Source organism: Salvia hispanica, chromosome 2 (genome assembly GCF_029641045.1).
Source record: "Salvia hispanica isolate PSC_SH4W2 chromosome 2, Shi_PSC_v1, whole genome shotgun sequence".
Taxonomy (NCBI): Eukaryota; Viridiplantae; Streptophyta; class Magnoliopsida; order Lamiales; family Lamiaceae; genus Salvia; species Salvia hispanica.
This window is the reverse complement of record NC_142693.1, coordinates 20,559,659-20,584,023: the sequence shown is the minus strand read 5'-3', so window position 1 is coordinate 20,584,023 and position 24,365 is coordinate 20,559,659. Positions and strand designations below refer to the sequence as shown.

General features: G+C 41.5%; 2 protein-coding genes and 2 pseudogenes across 2 annotated transcripts; 2 read left to right on the top strand and 2 right to left on the bottom strand.

Annotated features, from left to right (window-relative positions):
* Positions 1-320: 320 nt before the first annotated feature.
* Positions 321-2,470, bottom strand: CAT8 (cationic amino acid transporter 8). Its single transcript, XM_048100666.2, has one exon. It carries the CDS (start codon positions 2,284-2,286, stop codon positions 505-507), a length of 1,782 nt encoding a protein of 593 aa, XP_047956623.1. The 5' UTR covers positions 2,287-2,470; the 3' UTR covers positions 321-504.
* A 4,359-nt stretch (positions 2,471-6,829) lies between these two features.
* LOC125188933 (trifunctional UDP-glucose 4,6-dehydratase/UDP-4-keto-6-deoxy-D-glucose 3,5-epimerase/UDP-4-keto-L-rhamnose-reductase RHM2 pseudogene) lies at positions 6,830-9,148 on the top strand (annotated as a pseudogene).
* Positions 9,149-9,638: 490 nt separating this feature from the next.
* Positions 9,639-17,043, bottom strand: LOC125188923 (polyphenol oxidase I, chloroplastic-like). The gene is made up of 3 exons (XM_089064881.1): positions 16,744-17,043; positions 11,177-11,460; positions 9,639-10,752 (listed from the first exon to the last, which is right to left on the bottom strand). The coding sequence occupies exons 1-3, from the start codon at positions 17,041-17,043 to the stop codon at positions 9,639-9,641; spliced, it is 1,698 nt and encodes a 565-aa protein (XP_088921007.1).
* LOC148931776 (uncharacterized) lies at positions 11,868-14,090 on the top strand (annotated as a pseudogene).
* Positions 17,044-24,365: the final 7,322 nt, after the last annotated feature.

Sequence of the window (24,365 nt, the reverse complement as noted above, 5' to 3'; positions counted from 1 at the left end):
ATCTTGATTTTGTATGGTGGGATTGTTGATTCGTGAACAGCAAGGTCGGAATTTCTGTTGTCGAAGTCAGCCCCTGTTTTGGTGATTTGTAGCAAAAACATATTATAGTGGAGCTTTTGAGTAGACTCTCAAGTCCCGTTGTTTTTCCCTTTTGCTTCGAAAGGTTTTCCACGTAAAAATCGTTGTCTCACTTTATTGCTATATTTCTGCTGATCGACTTGCTATATTGGGAGAGAGAACACCATGGGTTCCCAACAAACAAGCCACGCTACACATCTAACCCAAGAAAATGGCATTTGAATGCATCACTATCTTCAAAATGAACGAAAACAGAGTAGTTACTACATTTGATATTCTTGATATTACTTGAGAAAATGATACAAAAACAGAAACAATTCATACCAAAAAATGAGTATAAATATCTTAACACCAATATCTACAAATCCCAAAAGTTGAAACCAATAAAAATACCTACAATCCCATCTCCATCTTCTTCACCCTTTTTCAGCTCTTATTCATCCATTCCTCCAAATGAGCAACATCATAAGTAGTATGAACTGCCACAAACACATAGTAAAACACCATCACCACACTACATATCAAGAACCGCCATATCGCCGTCGCCCCGAGCGACCCGATGAGGAAAATGTTCATCGCAATCGACAGAGACGGGAGCCACGGAACGAGAGGCACGCCCCACACCTTCGCGCTCCTATGCTGCGATGTCAACGCCATCCCAACCGTCCCCACCGCCCACAGACCCCCACACACAACATACCCCACAAAACCCCTCTCCCCCGAGCTCCAGAGGAGCGTTACCCCGAGAGACGAGCCAAGGATAACGAACAAGGCCACGCCAAATTTGACCGCGTCGTGCCTTGGAGTGACATCCTTGACATAGTACCGCCTCACGAGCAACGCCACGGCCATGAGCATGAAGATGAAGAGCGTGCTGAACGAGAGCACGCTCGAGAGCACGTCTAGGCTCGTGAACAGGGCGAGCGTGCTGCTGACCAACGTCGTGAGGAGTGTGGCATAAATAGGGGTGCCAGTTTTTGGATGGATCAGGGCGAAAAAGGGCGGGATCATGTGCGATCGCGCGATCTGAGTGGTGTAACGAGCTTGCCCCATTGAGCCGACGAGCAAGCTCGTCGTCATCCCCTTCAACGCGACAATGCTGACGAGATACTTCGCCCATTTGAACCCGATTTGGTCGAAAACGACCGAGTAAGGCGCGTTCCGGTCGACATCCGTGTATTTCACCATCATCACCAACACAAGCGACATCAAGCAGTAAACAACCGTGATTAAAGACATGGATCCGACTAATCCAATCGGGATATCCCTCGCCGGCTTCTTCACCTCCTCTGCCATGTTCGCCACCATGTCGAATCCGGTGTAGGACCAGTAGACCACGGCTGCCGCGGTGAAAACCCCCTCCGCGCCGTAGGGGAGAAAGGGGGATAAATTGTCGGTGCTGCCATTAATGAATCCGAAGATGATGATGAAAACAATCGCCGCAGCGCTGAAAATTGAGCTAATCCAGTTTAAAATTGATGAATGCTTCGTTCCGGTCATGGCGATTCCGTTCACAATTAGGAGAATTAACACAGCAAGGGGATCTAGCACATTGAAGCCCTCAGCGAAGGAATTAACCCTAAATCGGAGGAATTCAGGGTCATTACTGAAGATGCTAGCGAGATAGGAAGACCAGGATCGGCCTAATCCGGCGGCGCCGACGAGTCCTTCGAGCAAAATATTGCCGGCGGCGATGAAAGCTATAAAATCCCCTAATTCGATGCGGAGGAAGGAGAAGGATCCGCCGGCGACGGGGATCTCGACGGAGAATTCGGTGTAGCAGAAGACGGAGAGGAGCGCGGAGAGGCCGGAGACGGCGTAGGAGGCGACGATCGCGGGGCCGGCGGTGTCGCGCGTCTCGAATCCGGTGATGCTGAAGATGCCGGAGCCGACGACGGCGCCGAATCCGAGCCAGATCAGGTCCCACCAGGTGAGGCACTTCTTCATCTCGTGCTCCGATTGCTTCTTCGCCTCGATGAGCTCGTCGGATTCGGAGGCGCGGCCGAGGAGGCGGTCGCGGAGGCGGCGCGGGGTGGCGGAGAGGGCGGAGAGGTAGGCAGAGGAGCTCTGGAAGGAAGGCTCCGGGAAGAAATCGTGCTTGCTGAATCGCCAGTAGGATTTTTCTCCGGCGGCGGCGGAGGGGGTCATGGTGAGGGGAGAGGTTAGGTCGTCGAGATTTTGATTTTGATTTTGATTAGTGTATCCCATTTGTGGAGATTGATTGAGATTTCTTATACAGAGAAGGAATTGAGGGATTGGTGGATTTTGCGGAGGAATTTGGAAACGGATTTACAGATTTGGATGAATGAGGATTGAAAATCAGTAGGATTCAGTTGTTGAGATGAATCTTTTTTTTTTCTCTTCTGGAGTTTTAATGAAATATTAAACCAATTATATTATGTTCACGTTTTTTTTAGAACTTTTAGATATCATATTCAACGATTAAATATGGTAGAAGGGCAAAACCGGTATTTGAGGAGAATATGGAGATATTTATTTATGGTTCTTTTAGAATATTGAGTTTTAGATGTACATTAATACCGAGGATAAATTATCAGAAAATCATGAAATTTGGTGAATCTTAAATTTTCACTACATGAGTATTCTAATTTAGAAGAAATTAGATCTAATATCACATCCAAAAATGACATCACGTAGCTAGTTGGCATGCAGTGATAATATGAGACAAATCAAAATAGAAAAAGAAGATTATTTTTATGATACAGATAATATTAATTTTATTTTTAAATAAAAAATTTCTTTTTCTATTATATAAATTTAAAAGTAAATTGTGGGACGTTTAGACTCTTCGAATGATCAGAAGCCCCTTTAGCTCCTTAAATCCGCCATGGCCTTCTCATAGTCATCCTCATCTTCCGCCCGCCAATTGAAGATTCACCGTTTTATTTTTTTATGGATAGATCAAAAATAAAAATATATGACTATTGATTATGGATAAAAAAAATACTAAAAATATATTACTATTGATTTTGGACAAAGATAATACTAGGACTTTTGTCTCAAAATAAATTTCACCTCCTTTTGGTTTGTAGCATAAAATGTGTTCCGTTTTCTGTTTAAAAACGGAAAAAACTTACACAGTTATACTGCCACACTCAATGACGGACCCAAAAAATAAAATTCGTGGGGTCGAAACTATTACATAAAAAACATATAAAATATAAAATAAAGTAACTATTAGTTTAAAAAAATATAATATTTAAATTATTTTAAAATATGAAATTACAATGTAAGTAATATCACATTTTGTTATGCACTATACTTAATTCTTTTTTTCAAATATTTTATTTTAATTTGTGAGACATTATATGTATAAATCTTTGTATCATTACTTTTTTAGCAGTATAATTTTAATTGCTATTCTACAAATATTATTCTTATTATTTGTATTTTAAATAAAAATAAAATTCAATAAAATAAATCAATGAAACATAATACTAACAACCAGTACACATTGATTAATTTAATAAAATTAAATTAAAAGCATAAAATAAATAACTTGGGGTCTTTTGCGGTTTTGCACATTCATTTAAAAAAAATAATTATAAATAGTTAAATTGGAGAAAAAGTAAAATAAGAGAGAAAATAATGTAGATAAGACTCTTATCTATGATATTCTCTCTCTTACTTTACTCACTCTCCACTTTTACTATTTAATAATCCATCCGTCTCGGATAATTCGTCTCAGTTTTCCATTTCGGTCCGTCCCACATAATTTGTCTCATTTCACTTTTACCATTTTTGGTAGTGGACCCCATATTCCACTAACTCATTCCTACTCACATTTTATTATAAAACTAATTTATAAAGGTAGGACCCACATTTAACTAACTTTTTCAACCCACTTTTCATTACAATTCTTAAAACCCGTGCTCGGTCAAAGTGACCCGAATTATCCGGGACGGAGGGAAGTATCTTTTTTTCAAAATGAGTGCAGAAAATGAAATGTTCTATTACTCTGGAACGGAGGGAGTATAAAATTATACTCCTATGTAAGGTCAAATTGATCATCACACATCTTACATTTTATACTCACTAGTATCATACCCGTGCTATGCACGGTCCATTTGATTCGGCTGCGGATTCAGTTTCGAACCGCAGTTCTCCAAAAAAAATTGTGTGTGTATAGTTCTTGCTTTTTATGGTTGAGAACTCGAGCCGGATATATTTTACAAACACAAAAAAATAATAATACACACCCTTAGGAATATCTTCATTTCGGTAGAGAATTTGTATGGTTGAGAAGCTCACTCTTCTCTTAAGATACGACCCTTCCTCTTGCAAGAACTCGAGCAACTGGAACTACAGACGCCTATCCATGAAAAATAAAGTAGTAAGTGAGTAAATTTTTAGATACCAAATACCAATATTTATAGTTCCTACGAAATGGAGAGTTTCTATCCATATAAACCTATGTGAAACATGGTGAGTCAGTGAATTTCACTGCTCCAAATGGTCAAATTTATAGAAATTTAGTGTTCTTTGGCATTCTTCTCGGTTGGAATATGACTCTTTGAATACAATTCATTTTTATAAATTAAATGAATAGTAAATATTTTATTGACTAAATTTTCAACCTTTCGGATTAGGGTCTATTAATGAAAAACAGTTTTGGAGCCGTTACATCACCGGATGCACACACCGGACTCTAATGACTGATTTGGTATTGCTAGGTGTTAGATCATCATGATGGGATCGTGGAAAATGCCGGAATGGATCTCCTACTCCACATTTCCTACTCCATCCCTAATACACCTCTCACAACATAATAAAATAATCTTATAATACTATCACACTTAGCCATCACTTACATATTATAAGATTATTTTATTATGTTGTGAGAGGCGTATTAGGGATGGAGTAGGGAATGTGGAGTAGGAGATTCACTCTGGGAAAATGCATTCCAATGAGATTACATTGGATTTGTCTCCATGTTTAATTAATTCGTAAACATGCACGCACCATACTTGAATGAATGCTAAAATAATGCTACGTTATAGCTCATTAAAGAAGGTGAATTCCTTATTTCTAAAAAAAAAAAAAAAATGTGATGCAAAGAAAGAACGAAGAAGTGAATTATAATCTTAAAAATGCTACGTATTTATAGACATAAAATATTGAGAAATCATCATAAACGTAAACATTGCAATAACAATCAATTATGTTTCCTATGAATTATTGGGATTATTATAATATAAATATTCATATGAGTCGTATTACATAGTTGCAATCACTATTTTATTACTTTTACAAATGTTTACAAATTTTTTGAATTAGTGTAGCGGCCGTCAATATTCTTAATAAACCTTCCTTAACGATCTACAATATAGCACTACTTTTTCAGTCATTCAAGTAGATGAGTGCATGTTTATGAATTAATTAAATATGGTGACAAATCCAATGTAATATTTACTATTCTTTTTAATGTTAATTGTCGAATAAACCTTTATTATGTACTACTTCCTTCGTCCCACAAAGATTGTTCCATTTTTTCATTTTCGTCCGTCCCACAAAATTTGTCTTATTTCACTTTTACCATTTTTGGAAGTGGACCCCATATTCCACCAACTCATTCTTACTCACATTTTATTATAAAACTAATACTTTAAAAGTAGGATCCACATCCCACCAACTTTTTCAACTCACTTTACATTATATTTCTTAAAACCCGTGCCTGGTCAAAGTGAGACTATCTTTGTGGGAAGGGGTACTTAATAGTATACTACTCCCTCCGTCCACGAAAATTCGTCCCGGTTTGACCGGGCACGGGTTTTAAGAAATGTAATGAAAAGTGAGTTGAAAAAATTAGTGGATTGTGGGTCCTACTTTTAAAGTATTAGTTTTATAATAAAATATGAGTAGGAATGAGTTAGTGGAATATGGGGCCCACTACCAAAAATGGTAAAAGTGAAATGGGACAAATTTTGGGGGACGGACGGAAATGGAAAACTGGGATAAATTTTCGTGGACGGAGGGAGTATAAAATATGGAATAGTATAAAATAAAACTTTCACGTCCAATAAACTTATGACTTTTGTGTATTTAATTTGTAATGATGGTAATTCTTTAAATATACGTAACTCCTACTATGAATTATAACCTTGTATTTTAATGATAGAGTCTACACCATATTAACATTTATGATTGTAACTGAAATGATAATCATGAACTTGTAACTGCAATGATAATCATGAATTTCCCCCAAAATTTGTAGTTATTTAAATTTATACCCAAAATTTATAAATATTTAAAAGTAAGGCCAAAACTCGCCTTTTATATATGTATAGATAGATAGATAGATTACTTCCTTTCTAAAATTAAACAAACAAAAAGAAGGAAAAGATAATTTGCACAAATCCGCCGAGATCCTGTGAATAAATAGTGGTGGCCCAAAGATAAATACTCAACATTTTCTTCTTGCTCTAAACCATTTCCTCTTGTTTTCGAGGACATTTTTTGATTGTTTTTATTCTTTTCTCATTCCACAGAATCTGATCCGAGCAACTCCAATATGTATGTTTTGCTTTCCATGATCTCATTTGCTTCATTTCCGATCCATTTTGCTAGCTAGATCTGTTTGAGAATTCATTGTCTTTGCTTCGTTGTGTTCGATTTCGAATCAAAATCATGTAATTTAACCATGCTTAATCCTAACTAAGCTTGATTTCGTCTATGGCTTAAGTGAACATTTAGATTTCAGGTTGATTTGTGCACTTTAATTTGCTGCAGAATGAAAAAAACGTCGACGTTTACTCCCAAAAACATCCTCATCACCGGGGCCGCTGGATTTGTTGCATCGCACGTTGCGAATAGGCTCGTACGAAACCATCCCGAATACAACATCATCGTTCTCGACAAACTCGATTACTGCTCCAATCTGAAAAATCTACACCCATCCAATTACTCCTCTCCCAACTTCAAGTTTGTCAAGGGCGACACCGGTGATGCTAGCCTCGTGAACCGCCTTGTCGTCGCTTAGAACATCGACACAGTCATGCACTTTGCTGCCCTGACTCACATCGACAATTCGTTCGGAAACAGCTTTGACTTCACCAAGAGCAACGTCTGCGCCACTCACGTCCTCCTGGAGGCCTGCAGGGCCTCCAGGGGGATAAGGAGGTTCATCCACGTCAGCACTGACGAGGTGTATTGGGAGACGGACGAGGGCGCTGCCGTTGGCAAGGACGAGGCGGCTCGGATGCTCCCCACGAACCCTTACTCTGCCACCAAGGCAGGGGCGGAGATGCTTGTCATGGCGTACGGTAGATGTTACGGATTGCCTGTGATCACGACTTGTGGGAACAATGTCTATGGCCCGAGCCAGTTCCCCAAGAAGTTGATTCCCAAGTTCATCCTTTTGGCATTGAGGGGGGAGCCTCTGCCTATCCATGGCGACGGCTCTAATTTGCGCAGTTATCTGTATTGTGAGGATGTTGCGGATGCTTTTGAGGTGGTGCTCCGTAGAGGAGAAATCGGGCATGTGTACAACATTGGGACGAAGTGGGAGAGAAGGGTTATCGACGTTGCACGAGATATATGCAAGATGTTTAACAAGGATGCTCAAAAGTGCGTTCTGTTCGTGGAGAATAGGCCGTACAATGATCAGAGGTATTTCCTTGACAACGAGAAGCTGAGGGGTTTGGGGTGGGCTGAGAGGACCGCTTGGGAGGACGGATTGAGGAGGACGGTGGAGTGGTACGTTAGAAACCCGGACTGGTGGGGTGATGTCTCTGGCGCTCTGATGCCTCATCCTAGAATGTTGATGATGCGCGGTGGCACGGATAGGGCGTTTAAGAAGTCTGAGTCGGGGTTGTTTGGGAACCCTGATCAGACTAGGATGTTGGTCACAGACAGTGCCTCCCCTCAGAATCCAGCCTTCGAGTATGATGTTCAGACAACATGTTTAATTATTATCCCTAAAATTACAATTATTGCAAGATTGTAGCTTCGTTTGGAGTAGTATTTAACGGTTATGTGATTGAATTTTGATTGAAATGATAAATTGAGATTATGGTGTGACAAATGAGCTATAAACTAATTAAATGTACAATATAAAAGATGAAAGTAAATAAATTCAAAGGTAAAAGAACATTTGCTCCTATAAACATATGCTATTGGGGGTAGAATGTGTCATTTTGCTCCCTGAAAAGTACTACAAACATACTTAAAGAATTGCTGAACTAAAAGTAGTTGAACGCATAACAAGTAGTCTCTCATCATTAGACTAACATTCTTGCTGATGCGCAGTAAATATTAGACTAATTTCTCAATGTCGAGCCTCTTAAGATATGGAATAATTTAATATGTGTGCAGTCTGTCACACTCATATGTCCCAAAAAGTTCGTCGCTTATTTTCGTTTCTGTCCGTGCCACAAAGTATATCATATTCCACTTTCATCATTTTGGGTAGTGGATCCCTCGTTACACTAATTCATTTACTCACATTTTATTGTAAAACTAAGACATAAGTCCATTTTTGGTCTTAAACATATAGCTAAAATACGAAGTTAGTCCATGACATTTACTTTTTGAAAACCGACTCCTAAACAAATTAAATCGTCGCTGGAGTGGTCATTTTTTTATGGTTCCGTAAAAAACTGACGGTCAACAGACGATTAAGTGTAATTTTGACTGAATTAAAATATTAATCCATGATTTATTAAATTAAAATAAAATAGAAAAAATAATCACTTTCTCTCGTCTTCTCTCCATCGGCCTCAGCGTCCTGCACGAAGATCCCGCCATCCTCCTCCTCGACGAGCCCACCTCCGGCCTTGACAACAGCTCTGCCCTCGACATTATGCAAACCATCCGACACAACGGCGGCGTCGTCCACCACGACACCATCTCCTCCCTCGAAGCCTTCCTCCTCTCCAACGGCTTCACTGTCCCTCCACAGCTCAATCTCCTCGAATATGCCATGGAAATTCTTGGCCACCTCCAACAACCGGAGCAGGAACAATCACTAGAATCCACAGCTCCTCCTCCATCTTCATCTCCGCAGCCGATTAAACCAAAAACCAGATCTAGAAGCTCGAGAATCCATTAGTCACGATCTATGAGTGGGACAGGGATGGAGAGAGTATTTGTTTTTATAATATTTTTGGTGTAATTTCGAACTTATTATAATTAGGGTTAATTAAACCTTCTCGGATTTTCTTTATTGATTATTTCCCCAGTCAAATCCAGCAGGGTCCGAGATCTATAAATACTTCCGTCACCGGATTCGTTACATATGAGCAGCCAACGCAACACGGTGGAACCAGCCACGGCAAAGTTGACTCCGTTAGCACCTCAACTCGGGTTTGCTCTTTCTTCCGCAAAATTCGTACAACTCCCCAACAATCATAATAGTAACAGATAATAGAAAGACATGTATTAACTAAAGGAAATGATTCTTCATTAAGCACCCTGGTACATGGAAAATACAAAGAAAGCAGCGCCAAAAATGCGCTGTTATTGGAAACATTCAACTTCAAACAACAAAGGGTGATTGATCACAAAGCAAAAGCACAAACTGGGAAAGATCGGCGAATGGCCTAAGCGGCAGGAACACGGGGAAGGATCTTAATCCCACCAATGGTAACAGCGCCACCATTGTAGCGGGAAACGACAGTGACGACTACAATGTCATCATCATCCGCAATATTAATGTTCTTGTAGAGTTCCGTCAAGACGATTCTGAGGTCGCTGGGGGCCTCAGCAGTCCTTGACCTGTGTGGTATCTGCGTGAAGCCTCCGGCTCTCTCTGGACTAACAGGGCCATCCTTACTGTTTTCGTCATCATTGACGTAGACATCGAACCCAATGAGCTCGTCGTTGCTGTAGGTGACAATGCCCTCGATCACGAGCACCTCGTCGGCCTTCCCTTTAGATGGTTTGGCAACATCAACCCTTATAGTCTCGGCGAGAGTGGCAGGGAAAGCTTGTTTTGTAGCCTGCGCCGTTTTCGCGAGTTCTTGGACATTTGCCGGGATTTCTCTCCGAGGTGGCACGTAGTTGAGCCATGGGCTAATATCGCTGGCTTCATACTCGTATCCCATGTTTTTATAGTTTAAGCAGTCGCTGACTTTGACTTTGACAAGTTTCTTCTTCTCGTTGTAGAACAAGAAGGCCGCGTTTAGGAAATCGGGATCATCGATGGACGGTACTGTGGGGTGGAGGTCGTTCCGGATGGTCCACATTCTGTCAACGTTTGCGTGATGGCAGTAGAAAAGGGGGTCCCTTCCTGAAGAGTAGAAGTTCCCCATGTTTTCGTGGAAAGGATTTTGGGGGTTTCCGGTCCAGACATGGAGGGCAATGTGGGATCCGCGCTCGGATGTCCCGCCAAGGGGAACTCCGTGTGGCGGATCTCCGGCCCTGTACGGTGTGCCCATGAAGTTGAGGGCGGTGTCACCTTGAACAATCATTTCCTGTTGCATTTGGTTAAGATTAGCATCGACACTCGCTCCTTCATCAAAGAGGTAAAGGTCGACAAGGGCGTCTCCCCAATGCGTTTGGTTGCGGTTGCAGTCGTAGAGGGGCGAGTAGGCCTCGGTGAAGGGTTTGGGCATGTACATGCCATCGGGGTGGTCCCAGTTCCAGTAGGGCAGGGCGAAGGTGGGATCTCCGATGAGTTCACCACAGATTCTCTCGAAGAAATACAGGTACCACCTATTTCAACAAAAAACATAGACAACTATAAGAAATATAGTGGAAAGTGTGTTGAAAAAGTTAGTGGAATGTGAGTTATAGTTTTATATATAGAGTATTAGTTTTGTAGTACTCCCTCCGTCCCACAATAGTAGTTACATTTGGTGTAGGCTAAGAAATTCAAAGAATAGTGGGTTGTGGAAAATGGGGTCCACTTTTTATATTGATTTTATAACAGAATGGGAGTGAAGTGGTTAGTGGAATGTGAGGCTTATTTATCATTTATGGTAAAAGTGAAATGTGACTCTTATGGTGGGACAATGAGAGTAATAAAATGTAAGTGTGATAAGTTAATAGAATACGAAGTCCACTACCAAAAGTAGTGGTGTCAAATAATCGTGGACAGAGGGAGTATTTGTTTTAGGATGGAACCCTATGGATTTACCTGTGGAAAGGGAAGAATATCCAGGAGTTGTGAACCTGGATATCGAGGTTGGGGAAGCCGACTTGATCATAGGGGCCATTGCAGTAAGCGCAGTGGACGTTGGCTTGCTGTGTGAACCCGCGCGGATCGTCAGGGTCCGTGGTGTCCAGCTCCTTCATCTTCTGGATGGCTAGCTTGTACTTGGCTAAGTATTCAGGCGTCATCCTGTGAGCCGCGGGCCTAACCCGTGGTGTCTCCGGAATCAACGGGAACATGTGTTCTTCGACCTTATCGGTGAAGGGCGGTGATACGGTCAACGGCTGGAAGGTATACAGCCGCCGAGGAAGTAGGGAGGCAGTTGGTTCAAAGGAGAAAAATCTGGAAGTAGGCGCTGGAAAGGAGTAGATCGAGCAAATATTGGGATTCCTATTTTTATGCATTCTAGTAGTTTCTATTATTCAGTATAAATAATTGTAAACTAGGGAGTCCAGAGTATCTTGGAGAGATCAATTGTTTTGGACGACTTGGTCGTAGGCCTCTGCGGAGGATTATCATTTCCTTATTTTCCTACCAATAAAAATTGCTCGTTCTCTCTTGTTCTGCATTTACAATCTGTGGTGTTAGTTGGTATATTTAGCTGCAGCAGCGAGAGCACTCCTCGTGCTCATCACTTCCATTGGCCTTTCACTCCTATCAATTGGTGCGGTGAACAATGGTGAACTCTCGATCGGACACGCGACTGGACGAATTGGAGAAGGCTACGGAGGATTTGGAACATGGTAGGCTCTTGTTGGATGCGGCGGTGAAGGAACTGAATGCCCAATTCCGCCGCACCGATGACCAAGTGACGGAGGTACGATCAGAACTGACCGCCATGCTTCAGGAGATGCGCGAGGGTTTCGCTTCACTCAAACTTAAGGGGACTGCCGGACATGAGGACGGATCCACCTCAATGAATCGGGGGCCAAAGTCGGCATCCGCGGGCGGTGTTTCGGCGTCACCCATGCCAACTTTTGATGGTCCGGACGCCCTCGCATGGCTCGCACGGGCGGAGCAATGTTTTCTGATCTCGGAAACCCCCTCCGAGGACCGGGTAGGCATCGCAATGGTAGCTCTGGCAGGCGCTGCCCTCCCTTGGTACCAGTTGTTGCGACAACGAGTTCCGGATCTGCCGTGGGCTCGGTTTGCAAGGGAGTTGATGAAACGCTTTGGAGGCAATGGGGCATTGAATGAATATGAAGCATTCGCTGCAGTCCGCCACACTGGTTCTCTGACAGATTTCGTGGCTGCTTTTGAGGCGCGCCTCGCACAGGTTCCGGACATCTCGTGTCAGCAATACTTGGGATTTTTTATGGCAGCACTTCGACCTGAGGTCCGTCTACAAATGAAGGCCGCTAAAATCACTACTTATGAAGATGCGGTCGAGTTAGCGCTAGACATCGACACGATGGCGTCCACTCAGCCCCCGCGTTCAGCGCCTTCTCAATCATCCTCCCAGGCGCACACATACACAGCCCAATCGACTCGCTCTTTCTCAAAGGGCTACTCACAAAACCCCTCTCACTCATCTGGCTCTTCAAAGCCGGTATCCAAACGCTTCCGGAACGTATCTCCGGAGGAATATAGGCGGCACATCGCAGCAGGTACCTGTGTCAAGTGCGGCCTGAAGTTCGGCCCAGCCCATAGATGTCCCCCTAGGACTCTCAACGTTCTGATTTGCGATGAGGAGGAAGAAACGCCCACCGACTCTGAGCTCGAGGAATCAAAGTGTTGGAGACAGAGGTTGAACCCCAGCTATCTGCTCTATCCTTGAACGGCCTAGACACGACGAACACAATGAAGCTATTTGGGAAAATCGCATCTCAACAGGTTAAGGTGATGGTCGATAGCGGCGCAAACTACTGTTTTATATCAGAATTATGCGCCCAACGGCTCCAGCTGCCAGTTACGCCCACATCACCCTACTCAGTGGTGCTGGGGGATGGTACCACACGTCGCGCAGCGGGGATTTGCAGGGGCGTGCCACTGACATTGGAGAATGAGGAGTTTGTGGTGTCCTGCTACGTCTGTCCCCTCCGGAACATTGACGTAATTATGGGTGTCTCATGGCTGGCCTCCCTCGGTTACGTTATGGCAAATTGGCAGCGGTCGTCCATGGATTTCGCAATCAACGGACGCCCCATCTCGCTCAGGGGTGATCCATCACTCATGCGCCGGGCTTGCTCCACCCAAGACCTCCGTTGCCTCGAGGAAGGGGACTGCTGTTGGGTCCTCCATGCAATTGAGAAGGAGGTTGTGGCGGAGCCTTTTGGGATCAGCAAGGCCCTATCCTCGGCAGCTCGGTCGCAACTGCTGAAATTGGTTGAGAAATTTCCGGCAGTCACACGGGAGCCCGCAGGACTACCTCCCCGCCGCCGCATTGACCACCAGATACCCCTCCTTCCAGGTACTAACCCTGTTTCTGTTCGCCCGTATCGGTACAATCACTTGCAGAAAGATGAAATGGAGAAGCTCGTCGCCGAGATGCTGAGTTCCGGGGTGATTCAGCCAAGCACTAGCCTTTCTCTAGCCCGGTCCTCCTCGTTCGCAAGAAAGATGGTTCTTGGAGGTTTTGCGTGGACTACAGGGAACTCAACAAACGGACGGTACCTGACAAGTACCCTATTCCAGTGATACAGGAATTACTTGACGAATTACATGGGGCCAAGTGGTTCAGCAAAATCGACCTAAAAGCTGGATACCACCAGATTAGGGTGGCGACCAACGACGTGCCTAAAACGGCTTTTCGCACCCACTCCGGCCATTACGAATTCCTGGTTATGCCGTTCGGCCTCACCAACGCTCCGACAACATTCCAGAGTCTGATGAACGACATCTTCCGACCAGCACTTCGAAAATTTGTCTTGGTGTTTTTTGACGACATCCTCGTCTATAGCGCGACATGGGCAGATCATATGCGCCACCTCCGCCAGGTTTTCGGGACCCTGCATGACCATGCCCTCGTCGCCAACGCAAAGAAGTGTCTTCTAGGTCGAGACAACGTTGAGTATCTTGGCCACATCGTGTCCTTTGAAGGAGTTAAAATGGACCCTGCCAAGATCTCGGCAGTCCTCCGCTGGCCAACTCCGACATCCTTAAAGAGTGTTCGGGGGTTCCTTGGGCTAACAGGATACTACCGTCGTTTTATCCGAGACTACGGCAAGATTGCAGCCCCACTGACGGAACTCCTGAGGAAGCCTGGCACCTCAACCCAAAACAGCCTGGACTTGGCCGAAGGCAGCGGCCTCCGCCTTCGACTCTCTCAAATCAGCGTTGACATCGGCACCTCTCCTCCGGATGCCAGATTTCACTAAGGAGTTTGTGATTGAGTGTGACGCCTCGGGCCGGGGTCTTGGGGCAGTTTTAATGCAAGAGCGTCAACCGGTGACCTATTTCAGCAAGACTTTATCCGCTCGTTGGTTAGTCAAATCAGCCTACGAGAAGGAACTCATGGCCCTCGTCCTTGCCATCCATCATTGGCGCCCTTACTTGTTGGGTCGCCGCTTCGTCGTTCACACGGATCAGCGTAGTCTGCGCCAACTACTAGCCCACCCTTTAGCTACTCCAGCGCAACAAAATTGGGCAGCAAAGCTATTAGGCTACGACTTCACCATAGTATACAAGGAAGGCAAATTGAATAAGGCAGCCGACGCGCTCTCTCGTCGAGACGAGGAGGCGTTGGAACTCTCGGCCATCTCGATCCCATCATGGCCAGAGTGGTCAACAATCCAGGCGACGCTGCCTACCGATCCAGCCCTCGCTAAGATCAAAGCTGCCTTGGAAGCCGGCCAGCCAACTTCCCCTCATTACGAGCTGGTCCACGGTACTCTGTTCTACAAAGGAAGGATAGTGGTCCCACCCGTTCTCCTTGGATACCAAAGTTACTTGCTGAATTCCATGTTACACCTACGGGGGGACACTCGGGAGCTTACCGTACATATCGCCGGATTGCCTCGAACGTCTATTGGCCCGGTATGATTAAGCAAGTCACAAATTTCATCGCAGCATGCGCGACGTGTCAGAGGCATAAGACCGAGACCAAATCTCCAGCCGGTCTCCTGCAGCCCTTGCCGATTCCGGATCGGATTTGGGAGGATATCAGCATGGATTTTGTTTCAGGGCTGCCGAGAGCACTGCATTTTCGTCATCGTCGACCGCCTTTCTAAATACGCTCACTTCATCGGCCTTAGACACCCCTTCACGGCCCGGCAGGTGGCGGAACTATTCACAAGCGAGGTGGTTCGCCTTCATGGAATTCCTAGGTCGATCGTGTCGGATCGCGACCCTATCTTCCTCAGCGCTTTTTGGAAGGAGTTGTTTCGTGCCACAGGAACTAAGCTTAAGATGAGTTCCGCCTATTATCCCGAAACGGATGGCCAGACGGAGGTGTTAAACCGGTGCTTGCAGACGTACCTGCGCTGCTTTTCATCTGACCGGCCGAAGCAGTGGAACAAATGGCTAGCGTGGGCGGAATACTGCTACAACACAAGCGCCCACTCAGCTTCGGGCATGACCCCGTTCGAGGTGGTCTACGGTCGCCCTCCACCCACCTTGCACGCCTTTCTTCCAGGAGAGATTCGGGCACAGTCCGTTCTAGACACTCTTCGCTCTCGCGATGAGGTGTTGGAGCTGCTGCGCCATCATTTAGGGCGGGCCCAGGAGCGAATGACAGTGGCCGCAAACAAGCAGCGCCGGGACGTCGAATTCAGTGTGGGCGACATGGTCTATCTGAGGTTCCGGCCCCACCGTCAATCCTCACTTTTCACTGCCCGCAACAGGAAGTTGGCACCTCGTTTCTTTGGGCCATTTCGGGTCGAAGCTCGCATTGGTGCGACGGCTTATCGCCTGCAGCTTCCCGACTCGACCCGCATCCACCCGGTGTTCCACGTTTCGCTCCTCAAACGTGCCATTGGGAATGCACCAGTAGAGGCAACGCTCCCTGACGGCCTCGTCAATGCTGACCCTCCATTCATTCCCGACAAGGTGCTAGCAAGGCGTACTGACTCACGGGATGGAGAAACTGTCGACTAGGTCCTCATTAAATGGTACGGATTAGAGGATGATGAAGCCACTTGGATGGATGTGGCGGATGTTAGAGGCCAGTTTCCATTTTTCAGCCTTGCGGACAAGGCTGTTTCGACGACCGGGGCAGTTGATACGGTCAACGGCTGGAAGGTATACAGCCGCCGAGGAAGTAGGGAGGCAGTTGGTTCAAAGGAGAAAAATCTGGAAGTAGGCGCTGGAAAGGAGTAGATCGAGCAAATATTGGGATTCCTATTTTTATGCATTCTAGTAGTTTCTATTATTCAGTATAAATAATTGTAAACTAGGGAGTCCAGAATATCTTGGAGAGATCAATTGTTTTGGACGACTTGGTCGTAGGCCTCTGCGGAGGATTATCATTTCCTTATTTTCCTATCAATAAAAATTGCTCGTTCTCTCTTGTTCTGCATTTACAATCTGTGGTGTTAGTTGGTATATTTAGCTGCAGCAGCGAGAGCACTCCTCGTGCTCATCACTTCCATTGGCCTTTCACTCCTATCAGGCGGGCAGCAGTCGGTGTCGAGATGAACCACCCTGCCGCTTACAGTAGTAGTTGTGCCTTCGTGGTCGCAAAAGCTTATATCAGGAGGTTGGAGCGGGTCGGCCTCGGCTTTACGGCCACCGACGAGGCTGCTTGCGCCGTACAGACCGCCAAGCCCAAAGAGCATGTTTCTGCGGTCTAGACGGCCGCCCCCGCTCTCGCCACCGTTGCATGAAACCCTCGCCCTCGAGGGTTTCATGAAGGCGGAATTGCGGGGTTTAGGGGTGGTGTAGAGAACCGCGAAGGAGGATTGAAGAGAAGCCATGGTTTGATATTTGATGATTTATTTGGAGAGAATGCATGTCTATTTATACTAGTATTTCCAAAGACCTAGCTAGCCAATCTATGTTTAATTAAACTGATCTAGTTAATCATACAATATTTAATTTAATGTAACCCAGACAGCATCGTTTCTGATGCTAATTAATAACATTTTTGGACCAGCGAATCAATTGCATAATTTAACCTTTCTTCGATTTGTCAGTACTTATAAATCTATATTTCTATTTGGACCAATCCATACAACTTTTGAAGCTCTTATATTTCAATTCGAAAGATTTAAAGGTCTATGAAGTTGTACTCTCTTTTGCGATTCGAATAAAAAAAAAAAAACATGATAAACAAGAAATGAGCTTATAATTATGTTCGACTTAATAATAAAAAAATTATTTTATTATAAATAATGATAAATACTATTCCATTGGCTAAACATATGAGTAGCGACTCGGGGCATCACTGGTATACCGTGGGCGAGGCTCGGGCTGCCTTGGGCGTGGTGATTTCCTAAGGCTCGTGTCGTCAACAGTTTATCCCCTTGATTTGTGCTTTGTTTAATTTTTAATATAATTAAATGGCCTTTACCTCTCAGAACTTTGAGCCAATGTATATACAAATATCGCCCGCCAAATACATATATCAAATGGAATTGTATATTTTGACAGTTTTAAATTTTCCATGATTCGCGCCTTCTTCTTATTAGCAAGATTTATTTTATGTAAATGAAACAAAATCACGGAATACTTTTTCTCTTGAGATATATTTTTCATAAACATAAACACAACCAGAGTAAGAAGCTCTGCGCCATCCTTTGACATCTCAAGAGTATTTTGTTGATATTAACAATGGAAGAATGCAAGTAATTATTATCCGTTCGATTTTTATATTGAATTTACGTTCTAAAAGTTGTTGCAATTTTGAAAATTACTATTCATCAGAATATTAATGAATAGCGTAATTTGTTTTTGTTTTGCGATTAATGTCTTTTGTATTTGCACGACAATATATGAGTATCTTGCATACAATATAATTGCGTCATGTTTGAAGGAGTTCGACGGAAACACAGGAATATGATGCACGTAATGTTACTTGGTATATGTATAATGTATTTCATTTTTTTGGGTAATTTAACAGTTTTTTTATATCAAACTGTGTCATTGTGTCCCAGCTAGGTAACATATTATTCAAGCCAGTTAGTAACTATAAATTACTGAATTGGAGTGATTTTCATTTTCATAACTATAGATTTACATTATTGCGCATATGTAATTCAATATTGTCCTATTTCGTTGACTGTTTTGTTTTATGTATGCAGCATCGGTTGTTCCCGAATGTTCATCATGATTCAAGAACATGCCCAGACAAAGACCCGGATATAGGCAAAGAGAAGCGTAACAGCAAGAGGAAATGTTGGTATCGTGTGGTTTTTTTTTTACATTAACTTCATTGTTAACTTACATTATTGGATGGGGCTATTTACATTATTTAAATTGAGCATCATTATTGCTTTAGACATATTGTCTATTGATAATAAAATTACTTAATGTTGCAATGAGCATGTATTTAAATTTATACAGATAATTATAGCCTACATAAGGGCAAATCAGTCAACTTCAATTTAAGGGTTTAGGGAAAATCGAGATTAACCGTATAATAAGGTTATATAAATACTCCATTCGTCCCCAATTAATTGTCCATTTTTGCCATTTTCGTATGCCCCTATCAATTGTCCACTTTCACTTTTTACCATTTAGCTCCCAACATATCACTAATTCATTCCACTCACATTTTATTATAAAACTAATATATAAAAATGAGACTCATATTCCACTCATATTTTAACGTACGTATATAAAATAACTTTAAGATTTTCCTAATCACTCATTAATTTATAACATAATTATTAACAATAATAATAATGCTTAAATACTTAAACAACTTTCCCCCTGGTAAAAAAAACCATGCCCTTACTGTTATGTTAACTTATAAAATTTCATCCTTTTGCATATGTATCTAGGGATGTAGGGGAGCACTAGGGTGCCCCCTTATTTAGAGTCACAACGTACATCCAATCTAGTACTGCCATGTGGCACAAAACATGCAATATTTTATACACAAAAATGCAATCTAGTTGTATATGCATTTTCGCAGATTGCATTTTTGTTGTATGTAATTGCATTTTATAGTGTTGAGTTTTGCATTTTCACATAAATTGCATTTTTTATTGTTAAGTTTTGCATTTTCAAATATAAAAATGCAATCCGTCTATATATAAAATGCAATTTAAACAGTCAATATCTAAAATGCAAAACTTAACAATAAAAAATGCAATCTGCATATAACAAAAATGCAATCTGCCGAAATTCATTTATAGCTTCTACAAATGCGTATTGCATTTTTCGTCCCATGTGGCAGCACGTGGTTGGATGTACGTTGTAACTTTAAAATTAGTTGTTATACTAGTACACCCCTGTATTCATATCCTTTTTCTAATTATTATTTTTTTTCCTTCTCAATTTAGTCCATCCATTTACAAGATCATGTGGCCGAAAATAAAGGCTGTTTAAAACAATTACAATCATTAAAAAAAACGAAGAGGGCTAAAGTGGTATATACATTGGAGTTGGTTATGGTAAGTTGCTTAATTATCTCCATCAAAAGATTGCATTAGTTATTTTACAGAATTACACGATCCCATACAATCTTTCTTCTCTGTCTAATCTTTTCTCCATTTTTCTCCGTTGAAGTCATTCTACCTCGAAGACAAACGCTGTAGAAACAGCTTCTTAAACTAGTTTCTCGTCGAAAACTGTTTTTTGGAGCAATCTTTCATTGATTTTGTTTTCTACATGTGCAAACAAGGCATGAGGAAGAGTGGTGGAGATATTCAATCATGACGCCGATTTCCAATTTCTCCACAATTGCGTTTCAGATCTCCTCGCGCAGCAACTGAGATCGAATATGGAGATGTTGAAATTGAGAGAATTGAACAATCTTTCTTCTCTCCTTCATCGTTTTTACTCCATTGAAGACCTTCTCAAGAAATTGATGTCGTCCCTTTTCAATTGAAGACGTCTGTTTTTTTTATTATTGATAAATTTTGGTAGAAAGTTATTGTATTAGTCGTGCTTCTCAAGAATTGATGTTGTCCTTCTCAAGAATTTTGGTATAAATTTTGGTATAAATTTTGGTAGAAATTGATGTCGTCCTTCTCAAGAATTTGTTGTTAATCCATTATCTGATTCTAATCAATTGTACATTTTGATACATTATTTTCACAGTAACAATGCATTATTTGTTTTTTTTGTGCATTATTTGCTACAATAACATTGTTTTACGCAATATATTATCTATACCCGATTCTGAGATCAGTTACATTATTCCTAACATATACTCCCTCCGTCCCACAAAGATTGTTCCACTTTGATCGGGTACGAGTTTTAAGAAATGTAATGGAAAGTGAGTAGAAATGAGTTAGTGGAATGTGGGTCCTACTTTTATATATTAGTTTTATAATAAAATGTGAGTAAGAATGAGTTGGTGGAATATGGGGTCCACTACCAAATATGGTAAAAAGTGAAATGAGACAAACTTTGTGGGACAGACCAAAATGGAAAAATGGGACAGACCAAAATGGAAAAATGGGACAATCTTTGTACGACGGAGGGAGTAGTACGTTATTAATATGATTTTGTCCATTATTATTAGTACAATTGTACATTATATTAAACAAAACACATAATTTAGTGAACGTGATTAGTACTGTTGAGAGCACTATTGATCCCATTACATATGATAAAGTGCGAGTAGTACTGTAATGTGCATTATCCATTAAATTATATACATTATTATTTACATTTCATACATTACTAGTTGACTTATATCAATTATGTTGGTTATTCGCCGGTCAAATTATATTGATTAATTTAGACATTAGATAAAATTTTATACATTATTTTATTCGTATACTACATTATTAATGTCAGACTTTACATTATACAATAATATTTATCCATTATAGGGTTTAAGATAATTCTGTAATCAACTAATACGAAAATTGAAGCTGGATTTGCACAAGTTCATAAAACTTAGAATTGTTCACAACTAGCTAACCAACAAGTCTTATATTTTCACTCCCAACATTAAGTTATCAAAACCAAAAAAAACCAGTGTTCCAATTCCAAAAAAACATCCTATTCACAAAGTATCCACCGTTCAAAGTTCAAATTCTTCGGCCTCTCTCTCCAAAACCTGGTCGCATGTGTCTGGTTGACACCCCCTCTGGTATTATGTGCGCAGGTGAGCGGAGTCCTTGCAAACTTCACTCGCTCGGAATAACATCGTCAACCGCTTCGTCAAAATCAAGCCGACGCTGCTTAGATGTTGTCCAGAATATGAAACAGAGATGTATCAGTAGTGTATTGTGTAATGCATGAACCAAAGGTCACTAACAACATAATGCACAAAACTTCATACAGTAATGTTTACATTCCATCAAATAATGGACGACATTATATAACATCCACTACACCAACAAACAGTTATGCATACTGATGGACGACATTATATAACATCCACTACACCAACAAGTATACAAAGTATATATAGTATAGCTAAAGGTTAGTACCGGATATCGAACACGGGAAAGACGAACACAAAGTTTCTATCCTCTACTAAGACTCAATTACTATCTGGAAAAACATTTGGGTTTTGAAAACTTTTGAAAAACTAAAAGCAATAAAAAGCATAGATCAACTAAAAGCAAATAAATCAGGCGAAAGACAATAGAGATAAGGGAATTCCAGGGATGTGTGTTCACAGTTATGGTTATTGATGCACTTTTTATTAGCACTAAATAAACCTGCAAGTATACAGAGTATATATAGTATAGCTAAAGGTCAGTACCGGATATCGAACACGGGGAAGACGAACACAAAGTGTCTATCCTCTACTGAGACTCAATTACTATTTGGAAAAACATTTGGGTTTTGAAAACTTTTGAAAAACTAAAAGCAAATAAGAGCATAGATCAACTAAAAGCAAATAAATCAAGAGAAAGACAATAGAGATAAGGGAATCCCAGGGATGTGTGTTCACAGTTATGGTTATACAAAATTCCAACTACAATACCCTAGCATAGTTATTACTTTGATAGAACGAGTCACCTAGATTATGCTCATGCGAAACAAACGTTGATTACAAGATTAGGGTTTTCAATCCTAACACGTAACTCCAAAAAGCTCCTAAGACCCTTGAAAAGTCCTCACTCTCAATTAACAGTGCCGTTTTAAAGGAAGCTAACTGTAGTGTCTACTAAGTGGACCTAACTCGCAAGAACTCTGTCACAGTTATGAAGCAAGTTATATTAAATCATACACGATTGTGTCACTCAATCATGAAGCATCAAGATTAACTTAGGGAAGAAACAAAGTAAAAACAAAACGGATATTAAATAGCAAACGGAACTTGTATAACCAAAGTCGTTACTAACACATCCCTAGAATTCTGAGTTTAGTTACACATAATTGAATAAGCTAAAAACATAGATTGAAGGGAAGACAATTTGAACATAAAACTAAAGCAAATAAAACCCGTAGGTTGAATCCTTGTCGTTCTTGATGTTCTTGAAATCCTGCTCTAACTCCTTGCACCAGTGAAGTACTCTAAGCCTTGATCTCTATGAAGTATTTTGCAATTAGAAGTTCTCTCTTTTTGATGAAGCTTGAGGCCTTATTTATAGGGAAAAGCCATGCCTTGTTGTAGAAGGAAAAAAATCTCCAAAATATGGTAAAACTGGGCACAAATCTAGGGCTTCTCAGATTCGCCGCCTTTCTCCGGCGGGCCGTCGCACCTTCGCCGGCGGTCGCCGCGTTGGACTCCAGAGAGTCTGTTCCATCGCCGTCTGACTCCAGATTCTCAAACTTGGCGTTTTGGCTCCCTTTTTCGGCTCAATTATGCACATTTCTCACAAAACACGTCAAAATACCAAAATAGACAAAATATGCAAATAATGGACGTGTAGAGTGACTTTGACAAAAAAAACGGACCAAATAATGGCCTTAAAACAGTGCAAAATCCGAGTGTATCAACTCCCCCAAACTTACATTTTTGTTTGTCCTCAAACAAAACAATAAAGACACCAAAAAGATGCACGGAATGCACAAGAATTAGACATCATAATTGCCTCAAAAGATGGAAGAACAGTTTAAACAGGTATTAACGCAATGAAATCAAGCCCTTGAATTCAAGCCCTCACATGTGGCAAACTTCCAAAGATGGGAAGTGTTCTCCCACTCTCAAAGTGTATAAGGGTAATGTGTATATAAGCCCTCAAATCATACATCATGCAAAGTTTATCATAGGCTTGCTCAAAGTCTACTCCCTCCTCTACTAAATGTGATTAAGCTTCAAAAGACCTTTCGGTCTTTATCTTTGGTTATAATGTAGGCTCTTTGGTAGGTGAGGAATATTTGGCTAAAAAGTGACTAAAAATAAAAATATCCCAAGTAGAGTAAAGATAACTCCACTTTTCTAAACCTAAGACACTTTTAACACTTCATTTATCTCCTTCAACTCACTTTCCAATCCTTTGATTTTCTTTCTATATTATTTTTTTCAACCTTCCACATTTTTTTCTTTTTCTTTTTTTTTTCTTACACATCCTTTCTTTTTTTTTCTAAGACCAAGCACATGTTTGCATTCTTTCTCAATTTCACAACTTGTACTTTCTTTACATTAAGCACACTACTTTTATACTTTCCCCTTATCTCTCCAATTCTTTTACAAATAAGATAGCAAAAACTAACTAACCCAAGGAATTGTCCCCATTATTTTGGCTTCCAAAGAAAAGGCTTAAAGGCTCAAACTTGGCTCCAAAGGGAAAAATTTTGAATATTTGAGAGGGTCAAAATTTTGGATAAAAGTAGGCTAAGAAAAGATGGCCAATCATCCTCCTAAATCAACTTAAACACTATGTAAACTTAGGTAAGACTAGGAGCAAGTTCTAGAAACAAATACATGAATGCAGATAAATCACACAAGAATGAAATAATAGGCTCAAATCCTCACAAGGTATAAGCATGATTCAAGGCGAACAAGCAATTCACTAATTATGCACCTTTTCACCAAACCATCAAATCAAAACGTTAAGCCAGACTTAAACATAGATGGAATGTAATATCATCGGCAACTCAATATAATGTGTGTCCCTAAGCATGCGTGTTTCTAAGTTCTTCATGTTAAGTTCACGACATGGATTCAAGAAAAACATTTTTTAGAACACAAAATTCACCTACGGGGTTATTGAAAACA